General features: G+C 39.1%; 2 protein-coding genes across 2 annotated transcripts; both read left to right on the forward strand.

The window, feature by feature from the left end:
* Positions 1-281: 281 nt before the first annotated feature.
* LOC103133121 (carbohydrate sulfotransferase 6-like) lies at positions 282-2,640 on the forward strand. The gene has a single exon (XM_007544891.2). It carries the CDS (start codon positions 327-329, stop codon positions 1,524-1,526), a length of 1,200 nt encoding a protein of 399 aa, XP_007544953.1. The 5' UTR covers positions 282-326; the 3' UTR covers positions 1,527-2,640.
* A 262-nt stretch (positions 2,641-2,902) lies between these two features.
* LOC103133122 (carbohydrate sulfotransferase 6-like) lies at positions 2,903-12,521 on the forward strand. The gene is made up of 2 exons (XM_007544892.2): positions 2,903-6,705; positions 9,658-12,521. The coding sequence occupies exon 2, from the start codon at positions 9,780-9,782 to the stop codon at positions 10,968-10,970; it is 1,191 nt and encodes a 396-aa protein (XP_007544954.1). The 5' UTR covers positions 2,903-6,705; positions 9,658-9,779; the 3' UTR covers positions 10,971-12,521.
* Positions 12,522-12,528: the final 7 nt, after the last annotated feature.

Raw genomic sequence — 12,528 nt, forward strand, 5'->3', positions numbered from 1 at the left:
GCTGTAAACTTTTTTTTTTTTTGATGGGTTTTATTTTGTAGAGCCATGCAGTTATTATTAAAAAGACTGACACTTTTTACCTTCACTTCTAGTTCTAGTCCTCATGGAACTCGGAACTGACATGTCGGCATTTTGGGTCTGACAATTAAGGGTTTAAAAGAGACTTTGAATCCGCAGGGTTTAATGGACTTTGTCTTGTCGGACATAAACCTGAGAAAGGAGGTGGAAGAACATATATGAATACAAATGTTGGATTTTTGGACCTGCTGTCGTAAAAATCTGTCTTCCTCTCTCTTTGTTTCAGAAGCTTAAAGTGGCCTCCAGTCATGAGTCCCCGCTGCAGAGTGAACTTCAACACTATGATTTTCCTGGTCGTCCTGCAGGGGGCAGCAGTTGTGCTCTTCTGCAACTGGTACTACCAGCTGAGCCCCTGCAACTCCCCTCCCCGAAAAGGCAAGATTCACGTTTTGCTGCTGTCGTCGTGGCGATCAGGTTCATCCTTTCTGGGTCAGGTTTTCAGTCAGCACCCATCTGTTTTCTACCTCATGGAGCCAGGGTGGCATGTTTGGACCAAAATAGAGAAACCTGGTGCACGAGTTCTCCGAATGGCTGTGAGGGATCTAATGCGGAGCTTGTACCAGTGTGACTTCTCAGTGATGGATTCCTACATGCCTGAGAACTACAATATGTCCACCTTGTTTATGTTTCACCACAGTCGGGCACTGTGCTCGCCTCCTGCGTGCTCCCTCACACGGCGCAGTGACATGAGCAACGAGACTCTTTGCCAAAAGAAATGTGACTCTCAAGGTTTGGAGATGGTGGAGAAGGCCTGCCACACTTACAGCCATGTGGTTTTAAAAGAAACTCGTTTTTTTGAGCTGGAATCCCTTTATCCCCTTTTTCAAGACCCAAACCTGGACCTCCGCATCGTTCACCTCGTTCGAGACCCTCGGGCCGTGATACGGTCAAGAGAGGAATCAGCCAAGTCTTTTGACATGGACAACGCCATCGTCTTGGAGCAAAGAAACGTACCAGCAGCCAGTATCCAGTACGAAGTGATGCAGGAGATCTGCAGAAGCCACGTACGCATCAACGAAAGGGCAATCCTGAAGCCACCTCCTTTTCTGGAAGGTCGCTACAAAATGATTCGGTATGAAGACGTGGCACGCAACCCGCTGAAGGAGATTAATGATATTTATGACTTTGTTGGTTTAGAGATGACAAGTCAGATGGAGGAATGGATCTACAAAGTGACCCACGGAAAAGGGAAAGGCAGCAAGAAAGAGGCTTTCCAGATCACCTCTAGGAATGCCAATGAGGTGTCACAGGCGTGGCGCACCGTGCTGCAACACAGCAAGGTCAAACGCATTCAGGAGCTGTGCAAAGGGGCCATGTCACTGCTCGGCTACCGGACAGTTGACAGCGAAAAAGAGCAGAAAAGACTCGACATAGATCTGCTGGTTCCACGTGAACCTTACGAGTTCAGCTGGGTTTCAGCTAAATCTCAGCGCACAGGGAGCAGCTAGAGCATCACGCCTCCTGTTTCAGGTCCTCTCAGAGGCGACAGGCTTGAATGGTCTCCCTGTCGTTGTTAAAGCATGGCTCAAACTGCCACCTCAGACTGCCTCTTTTCAAGATTTGAAGATTAATTACAGCCTTTTTGCATGACAGTACAGCATGTGAAAGTGGAGTAAAAGACTCAGTAGAACTTACTGACAGCCTTGTTCCTGAAAACCTCTGATAGATGGATAGCTATGCAAGGGTTTACACTCCATTGCATTTCACAGAACGTCACTCACAACTACCTTAAGAGTCACAATTGAGCTTGAAGACAAACTAATGGCACTTGTTTTCAATGCTTTCCACTTCTTTTCCACTAACTTTTGTATTTGTATATTATTTAAATGATCATGTAAACCTTAGCAAAATGTCAACATACACCCTATGCCAATTAGCATACAGAGTTTGTCTTGTTATCCTTGGGCCCAGCGATTCCTGGAGTCTCTCTACTGCTTTGGAGGAGAAACTTACCAAGATTTATGGAAACTTGAGACTCGTAATTACCAGGGGTTTCAACGGACAAATCTGATTTACCTAAATTTGTATACATTGGAATGGTATGCGCACATCCAGTCTCACATGTAATTTATTGTAAATCAATGCGTTCTTTGTCCAGTGATGAGCAGGAACACATTTCTGAGGGTACGTGTATATTGTCTGAGAACGCCGAGCTTAATATGGCTTTTTATTCCTGAGAAACTTGAATAGAGCACAGCTCGTTGGAGTGTACTGATCTGGAGACGAGAGATGCCTGAAGATGAGATCGTTTTAGGACAAACTTTGGCTTCTTCTTTTTTATGAAGGAATCAACAAAATTTTGCCTCAAAGACAGGATTTGGTTGTCTGCTATGTGTGTCAGGCTGTTACACATCTGACCACCTCATTCTGCAACATGTAGCTTTTCCGTTCTGACAAACATAAATGTACAAAGTTGTTTTTTTAAATAGGGCTGAATTGTTTGCGAGATTTACCTGAGAATGTGCGTTTAAAGGCTAAAATATGTCAGAGTTGCTTTGTAAAGTGTAACACAAAAAATGAAGTTATGGTGTAGTGATAGTGAGTGAACGATGGCACAGATCAGTCTTAGACGACATGCATCATCATTAATTCAACTTTTCCTTTTCAGTGGTGTTCAAACTTGTAGGTAATGATTGTTATACTTATATAAATTTGATGACTGAAAGGGATAACTATACCTACGTAACATCAAGCTGATATTAATGCAGGGCCTGCCCTCATTTAGCTACGGCAGCCCGTGAGGTACATAACAACAACAACAACAAAAAACTTTACAAAGTGCAAATACAATTAAACAAAACAAAATACAAACCACCAACAGTGCTAATCAAAACAGACAAATATTAAACAATCTGCAACATCCTTAATTTAGAAAATTCACTTAAAATAATTTACAATACATCGTCTACAAATCTGAATAATTTAGGCAGTTTATTTTAATGGGTCACTATCCATTACAACTGGTGATAATCCAAACAACAAAAAAAGATGATGTTATGAAAAAGCTCATTTATTTCAGTGATTTTATTCAAAAAATGAAACTGATATTCTACATGGACCCATACACAGAGGGTGGCATATCTTCACTGTTTATTGTTTTATATTAGACTTATTATACTGGTTTACTAATCCAACAAAAAAGAAATTACTTCAAGAAAAAATGTTTATATACAAAGTCAGTCCATTGCAACGTATGTCCATGGTTATGTGAGCTTGCATACGTTTTATTAATACATTTTCCTTCCAGTCAACTTTCCATCAACATGCTGGGATGCAGCACTTTGAACATCCGGGTTTCAGCTTCCTTTACCAGTTTACCCACTATGGGGGGGAGCATCAGTGACTGCTGGTGGACAGCTGTCAGCATCAGCTGGTTGTGTAGACTAGAGAAAACCTTTTGTTTTAGAAATCCTTTCATAATTGCATTGAAATTATGAAACAAAGAAACAGTTTATAAGCAATAGCAATATTCAGAGATAAGTATTTTCTATTCTATGAGTAATAAATATCTATATTTTTGTACGTTTTCACTTTTCCACTCGAGTGGCTTTTGTTTTCCAGTTGGTAACAAATAAAAACTGGTTTCATTTCATTATTCTCATCAAAGTGCCTGGAAATGTGGTTCAGTTTAGGTGACTTTTATTGACATTTATTATTTTTTAGTGATTTAATATCCAAGCTTTAATTTTGATTTTTAGGTGTAGGATTTTTAATTTGACTGGAAAACAAAGATATTCTTCTTAGTGGACCAGATTTTTCTTTGACTAACATTGTAAATGTTCAAAGTGGTCAGACATTGAGGAGGTAGTTTACTATGAGCTTTGATTATTTATGTTGACTGAGTGCTTTACGTGAAGGTGTCGATGAATCAGACCTTTATGGTTTCAGTATTCATTTTTAATTCTCACGTGACTGAAGTAATATCTACTGTTGCAGTGAAACTGATGCACAGCATTTCCTTTGTGGTTCAACACAGTATGGATGGATCAACATAAGAAAAGCAATTCAGTTTTAGAAACTTAGGGTTGCACTAATAAATGTGTGCAAGTTACTGATTTTTATTTTTCTGTGACTTTAAAAAGGACAGACAGCCCCATTGGGATGTCATTTAGTTTTACTCTATGTTGATTCACATGTTTAGCTTTTATAAGGACCCCTTATCTTTCTGCCCTCTATTTTTTTTATTTATTTGTGTTTTGAATAATAATTTCTGTTGCATCAACTTTTTTTTCCCATCAGTTTGGTTTCATGGTTCTTTGTAGCTGCAAATGTTTTGACTCCAATTTGTTTCTCATGTCTTGGTTGTTTTTGCATTGCTGTATAAATTAATGTTTTTTGAGACACTAACTCCTGTATTTCTGATCAGTTTGTCGAAGCTGTTTAAAGGTCATACTGAGTGATTTTATGTAATTTTCTTATTTTTTGCCTCCTTTTAGATTTGTGCACTCTCATTTCTTTATATTTTGTCAGCTTTTCTGTCATCTTATTGGATTTCTTAAATTAAAATGTTTCCATGACCCAGGGGCTCCTCTGTCTGGTACCGATATGTAACCAAACCATGCACATGTTGTTGGGATATATTTATAGAATTAGTGCCTTAATGTATGTTGTTGTATGTTGATTAAAATCTAGTATAAAAAAAACCCCAAAACAAAACATACTGTGTTTAACGCATGGTGTCAGTTTGCAGTGTTTCATTCTGGATAACAAAAGGTTAAACATGAGCCATATGCTTCTCTTCTGGGTTGTCTGACAGTCTTGATGTGATTTCACCATTTTTCCAAACAATACTTCATGTTTTGCAATGGATACAGCTTCATTTTTCCTTCTATAAACGTAAAACTTTAGTGACTGTACAAAAAGCTCCAGTTTTATCTGACTTATCCAAAGTGGTGGTTTTAAACCCTGTTTTGACAGTTCACCACCGTGGTAAATAGTAGGATTCACAGACTTTTTAAGGAAGTTTCAAAAATGTATCTTTAACCTGTATTGACCTTCCAAAAAGTTGCACTTCTGCTATGTTAGTCCATAAAATATTTTTCTTTAGGGTTTCTTCAAGTTGTTTTGGGGAATTAGGAGTTGAGCTTTAGCTTTGGTTTTGGTCAGATTCAGGAGTGAGTTTCACTATTTATGCCACCTCCAGGTCTCCTTCTTATTACATCGAGCTCTTTCTCCTGTTGGATGAATAGTCAGTGTGTGGGTTCACCGCTCTTCCATTCTTTCTCCATTTGTGCTTAATGTCTCTGAATTATTCTCATAATTTGAGAATAATCAAATTATTTACAAATTGCCAGGCACTGCCATACCACAGTTTCACATATTATGTAATGTTGAAAACTGCATTTTGCTTTTCTGCTTACATCTTCACAAAGGTTTGTTGAGTAAATACTACTTTTTTATGTCCACCCACTGCTCGCCTTGAGGCAAAATAAAGGCTTAAGGTGTTTTTTTTTTTTTCATGTTGCTGTGCGAAGATGAGTTGAATTCATTTATCACAGAGACAATACAGGTAATCCAGAGCTGGACAGGTGAGTGCAGCTATTGATAAAAATCTACTAATGGATAGAAGCCCATTTTTGCCACTTGAAGAAAAAAAGTCGTAGCATATGCTGTAATAGCTAATAAATATCAGATTGTCATTTTGACTTGAAAAAGGGTAAAGAGTTCACTCAAGTTTATGAGATTAAAATCAATAATTTTAATGTTGTAAAATTAATTGAACTTTATATACCAACCTGTCCAAAATGTACCAGTATCCTTAATTGTAAAATTCTAAGTGAAAGGTAAACTTTTTTTTAGACTAATTCAACTTTGTATCTCATGTTTATAACATCAGGAGTCAGAATTTAGAGTGCAAAAAATTTAGAGTGCGATTTGTAAAGTCTTCAATCATATTTTCAACTTTCAGAGTTCCCAATGTGACCACGATTGTGACTGACATTGTGTTTTAATGCTGGGTTTGTTTGGCATGAATGAGCTTCCATACACGGTACCATTCAGAGCATCAAAAGCGGACTGTGAAAATACATTATGTCCGGGAGAATCGTTTTGGTTGCTCTCATAAAGTCAGCCACAGTAAGATGGCAGGTTAAAGCAGCGAAAAGAAGCGAGCCAGCACTGCGGCCAGGACGGATGGACAATGACCCAACAGAAGCAGCGCAGGGCGGGGATGCCGCACCTTCCGCTGACCGCAGATAACTTCTTTGAATTAACTTCTGAACTCCGGTAATGACAAGAACTGACGAGAAATACTCTAAAATAGGTACTGAAACCGCGAGGTAAGCAAATACAGTCAAACTGTGCAGGTTTACAGCAGCTCTACATGTAGAGAGATGAAGAAAAGTTCACTTAGAAATAAAAATAATAATAATACTGCGCTAAGACACCAGCTTTAAATTCAAATCTTAATCATGTCTATGCATACCGACTCATCTGGTCTCCACCTGCAGAGCAATGCACCTCCTGCAGCGGATGTGGCCGTGATCATCCGTCTCTGGTCCCGCCTGCTGATCAGCCATCCCTCCCACCAGCTCCGCGAGTACCGGTCCAGTACCAGTTCACCCAGTCCAGAGGACGGCGCAGAGGAGGAGAGCTGCTGACAGCCATCAGTTAATTAACACACTTACGGTAGGATTTATTGTTATTCAAGTGAATGACTAGATAATATATTAAATATGTTTCTTTAACACTATAATGTAATAATAGTAAGACGATTTATTTTTCTATTTGGGCAAAACTCTGGAGGATTACTTATTATTTTTTAACTATAATGAATCCCTCTCAAAAAATTCCCCCAATGTTGAATTTGTAAAATAATAATAATAATACATTAAAATGAATTTACAATGAAATGACAAAATATGAACTTTCAAAAACCAGAGAATACAGAAGGACACGGAACAAATGTGCTTATTTTTAAAAAGCAAAAGGAAGTATTTAGCATAGTTTTATTTATGTTTGTTTACACATCACTAAGTTCAGGCAACAGCACAACGTCCCAGTCAAATCCCACAGATCACGAGGTGTCACATATGCGCTTTAGAAGAGGGATTTAGATGAAATCGCTGGAAAGTTCTCCAGGAAACACTGAGGGACACTTTTCAGATAAGCTCAAACATCTAATGATGAGCAAAGAGGCATGGGGAATTTTAAATCTTCAGTTTTTAAAGAAAATACAGTGTTTTTGAGAAGAGCATTGTGTTTCTTTATCTTTATTAATTTATTTTGCTCCCATTTTCTCTTAATTTACAGTTCTATTAATGACTGTAATTAATTGCTCATTTAAAGACATTCAAATGAAGAAGTCCTGCGAGGTTTTTCCCTTAAGACATGTTGCTAAAGGCACCAAACGCTTTTCCCAGAACCAGAGTAACAAGTATTTGATGAAACACCTCAGGGAAGATAAGCTATGATAATATGATTGATATGTGTGGAACTTATACTAGTCATATCCCTTTGTTTCACAAGTCCATGCAAAAACTAGTTCTAGTTTGTTTAATTTGCATATTTATGCCACATTTTCTCTTTCTCCCACGTTATCTTGATTTATGGCCTCACCACTGCTTCGTCAAATTCTGCTGAAACCATTTTTCAATTCATGTTCAAATTGTAATGTATTAGCAAAATCAGCCAGAACCCAAAACGCAGCCAAGACAAGTGTTCAAATTCACAAAAAGTTTATTGCAAAAAAAGGGTGAAGAAGGGGCTCCACAGGGTGTGGTCACACTGGTGACTGAGGAATGGGGAAACCACAGGGGTTGGGAAGCCAGCTAGGGGAGGGTGAAAGGGCCGTGGGGACCCAGGGGACAACCAGATGACTGGGACAAAATCCACAAACCAGAGACTTAGTCGTTGAAACAATCCAGGGTCATGCACAGGGGCTTCTCAGGCAATGTAAATCCAACAGACAGAAAACTGGAGGCAGGGTCAGAGGCAGGCAGGGTTCAGCAACAGGAGGTCAAAAAATCTTCAACAGCAGAGGGAAAAGGCCAAAATCTGTGGTCAAAAAAACAGACAGCATAAGAAAACCAGGAGACTCATGAACATGGAATAAGGCTTGAAAGCTGTAACTGTGGCAACAGACAATCTCGCACTGAGCTGGTGCAGGTGAGGATAATGAGTAATCAGCACACTCAGGGTAGGGCTGCAGGGCTGCAATCATGACACAGGTAGAGACATAAAGTAAATGCTGCCAGCTGTTTTATTTTTCTGTCTGAAAGGAGCAGCTCCTTTTTAATTAGCTTTTGTTTTGGACATGCATCTCGATCATTTAAAATACTTTGGGGAAAGTACATTTTTGTTTGCAATTCCCCACAATGAAGTAAGCAACATGGATTAATCAGCCTCATTAAATAAAATACAGTCATATTCAATATGTGCATTCATTTAAGCTCAGCTGTCAAATCAGAAATATCTTTTTTAAAATAACCTTTCAGCAGGTATTTCTTGCTACTTTCATTAATACCCTTCTGCATTAAAATAGTATTTTTATGAGTTTGATGTAATATTCTAATATTAAATGGTGTGTTTTTCATGAATAACAGAAATAAATGCATGAAAACATCAATAAGTGTTTAAAAAATGTAAATATTAGTGAATTGAGTTACTGAAATAAATACATTTTTCAATAATATTCTAATGTTTAAACGAGGGAGTGAATTATCATTCTAAGTTTCATATTAAAATCTATTCAGTGGGTAAACTGTTGCATTCAGTGATCCTTAAATTAAAATTTTCTAAAAAAAGAAAAAAAAAGAAAAATGTCTTCAGATGAAACTGAGTGATTATATTGAATCTTGTGGATAATTAACCAGTGTTTAACCAAGCTGATGAGTAAAGAAGCGAGGCAAACCTAAACAAACAAACCACAACTTCCAAAAGGAACTAAAAATCAATGGCAGATGAGAGATAAAATATTAACTGGTTTAAATCTGTGGAGAGTCTGTAGAGAAAGCACAAGTGTCAAGTTCCCAGGGTGTCTGGTAGGGTTTTGCTTATTTCTGTTCCCCCTTTAATTTAGATCAGTTATGTCTTTGTTTCACCTTAGTTCAGTCCTTTCTTGGTCATTATAGTTTCATTATTTTGTGTTATTTTCTTATTTTGGTTAGAAGAATCTTGTGCTTGTTTTCCTGTTCTTCTTAGTGATTCCAGTTATGTCTATTTTTTGTTTAAATATTGAATATAAAACTTTGTTAAATTTGTAACCACCTTCTTTTTTCTTGCTTGGAGCTTTGTTTTTCCTACTGCTTCTGAAGGCATCACTTACTCACCTGGTGCAACACCTTACGAACTGACAGGAGGGAGCGTCTCATTTCAATCGGATCAAGAAGTTCTCACCATTAACCATTCAGAGGCTGATTTTACAAACACATACATGCTTTATTTTCAACACAGGGGAACATTTGTTGCAAAATATTCCAAAAGCAACACTTTAAAGCTCAAGCTTAGTAGCTTCTCTCTCTCTTAAGGCACTTCCTAGAGGTTGATAAAGAGCAGGAGCTCTCTGTAATTTTTGTCAAAAGCTGTCATGTTTGATTGTACCAATATCTCTCTTTTTTCTGTTTGCCTTTCTTCCTGCAGAAAACTCGTCTCAAACCCCCTGGATGCTGATCGACTTCAGCGTGAATCAGTTGAATTCGTCTTCACAGACTGAATAACAAAGCTGATGTTCTCCTGCGCTAGAAGCTGACTGATCTCCAGACATGAGACCCGTCTTAAGGTTGAACTTCAACACTCTGATTTTCCTGGTGCTCCTGCAGGGGGCAGCAGTGGTGATGTTCTGCAACTGGTACTACCAGCTCTGCCCTTGTGACTCTCCTCCTGTGGACCGCAAAGTTCACGTCTTGCTGCTGTCGTCATGGCGATCGGGTTCGTCCTTCCTGGGTCAGGTGTTTAGCCAGCACCCGTCTGTTTTCTATCTCATGGAGCCCGCGTGGCACGCGTGGAGCACAATGAGGACTTCTGGTGCGCATACTCTCCGGATGGCTGTGAGGGATCTAATACGGAGCGTGTTCCAGTGTGACTTCTCCGTGATGGATTCCTACATGCCAAAAAATCGCAAGACCTCCTCCTTCTTTATGTGGTATCAAAGTCGGGCACTGTGCTCGCCGCCAGTCTGTTCTGTCACACCGTTTGGTCAGATAAGCAGCATGAAAGAGTGCCAAAAGGAATGCCACGGTTTAGATTTTGAGAAGGTGACAAATTCCTGCCAGATTTACAGCCATGTGGTTTTAAAAGAAACTAGATTTTTTGAGCTGGAATCCCTTTACCCTCTTTTTCAAGACCCCAATCTTGACCTGCGCATTGTTCATCTTATCCGAGATCCTCGGGCCGTGTACAGGTCCAGAGAGGAGTCAGCTTTATCCTTTAAGATGGACAATACCATCGTCTTGGAGCACAGAGACGCACCAGCAGCTGAGGAGCAGTTTCAAGTCATGAAGAAAATCTGCCAGAGTCACATCCAGATCAACAAAACAGCCACCCAGGACCCTCCTCCGTTCCTCAAGGGTCGCTACAAGCTGGTTCGCTATGAAGATGTGACACGCTTCCCGCTTCAGGAGATCAGTGATATTTATGACTTTGTAGGTTTAAAGATGACCAAAGAGATGGAGGAATGGATAGTTAAGATGACCCACGGAAGGGGGAAAGGCAACTTGAATGATGCTTTCGAGGTTATCTCCAGAAACGCTGCCCAAGTGTCCCAGGCTTGGCGCACCAGAGTGCCGCACAACAAGGTCAAACGCATTCAGGAAGTGTGTAAAGAGGCCATGTCAATGCTCCACTACAAGGCAGTCAGCAGTGAAGAAGAGCAGAAGAGACTTGACATGGATCTGTACATGCCAGAAGGACCGAAAGGCTTTGCTTGGGCATCGGGTAAAATACGGAGCCGTTAAGACATTCAAGGGTCTACCGGGGTGCTTCAGGTTCCTCTGGAAACTACAAACATGAACAATCCAACACAGATTTCTTGATCTGTAATATGGGCATTGCTCAAACTGGCATCATAATGGTTTCTATAGCGAGATTTACTGTCCTACAGACCTCACAGTGATTATTTGTTAAAGAGATTTAAATGTGGAGCGAGAGTACAGTGGTAATCTGTGCTGTGAAAAAGACAAGGTCACGCAAAGGACAGGCATCAAACAAAGTAGGTGAATTCAGCTGCAGCTTTGTTTCGAGGAAACATTTTTTAGAAATGAATGATCAATTAAATCCCATCTGGTGTTGGAACAAAGCATTCTTTGCAAAACATTTGAATAGATAGTAGATGGTTTTTTTGTCCGTTATTAGTTTTCATAAATAGCAGTTTAATTCATGAAATAGACAACAAGAGGTTGGCACAGTGATTGTGTTACACATCTATAGGAAGTGTCTCTGATTCTGTTTATCGAACTGTGCCGCCATTTTGTCCCTTAATTGTGCTTCTATATTACACCTACATCATGAGAAGTGAGGTCATTTTCATTGTGATGAATTGTTTACCTGAATTATGAATACTTTTATCAGCTCCTAATTGGATTATTGCACAGAAATTAGCCGGGTCACTCCTTCTATTAGCTGACAGCTGCTTCCCTCCACTGATGCTTGCACAACAACATGGGAGTTAAGAGAAATTGATCTGTTCTCCTTGTAGAATTTAGTGCATGAATGTCTCTGTGTTGCCCTGTGATGGACTAGTGACCTGTCCAGGTTGACCCCGCCTCTGACCCATTGACCGCGGGAGCTGGGCACCAGCACCCCAGACGACCCCAAGGCTTGTAAGGTAGCATAGATGGATGGATTATCATAATGCAATAAGATTTTATCACAAGTTTCTTCACCACCTTGGCTCATTTCAGGCCGGCTGGGATTTTCAAATGGTGTTTTAAATTCTTTAGTAGGGTGTTAGTTTTGTAAGGTCGCCTAGTAACTGAGGGAATATTTCCCCTCACATGATAATTAAGTGCATAAATGTTTGTTTTATGAATGAAGGGCTTTTCTGTGTTCTGTATTTCACTGGATGGCCTGATTGAATTATTCTGTTTAAGAAGGTGTTTTCTGGTGTGGATTAAAGTATTTATATTATAATGTGCAATTGTCAGGAAGTATTTATTATTTTTATTATTACAGACTTGTAATAATAGCAAATTGTCTTTAGAGGCTATTAGATTGTAATTTAAAAACAGGACTTGTTAAAACAGTCGCTCATCTATGAGATATAAATGTTTTTCCAAAGATACGAATAATTCGGTCCTAAAGCGTGGCTACTTTGAATTGGCAAATTCTTAAATTGTGATTTGTGAGTATATGAATTAAGGTTATTAGTAATTTAACTACCTTTTTGTTTGTTTTGCTTTTACTGAAATGAACCGGTAACAGATGGTAGATGTAGAACCTTCATGCAGTCTGTAGACGTATTAAATAAAATGTATTTTAATTTAATTTAACTGTATTCTTTATAGTCAGAGCAGA

Source organism: Poecilia formosa, unplaced genomic scaffold (genome assembly GCF_000485575.1).
Source record: "Poecilia formosa unplaced genomic scaffold, Poecilia_formosa-5.1.2 Scaffold2276, whole genome shotgun sequence".
NCBI lineage: Eukaryota > Metazoa > Chordata > Actinopteri > Cyprinodontiformes > Poeciliidae > Poecilia > Poecilia formosa.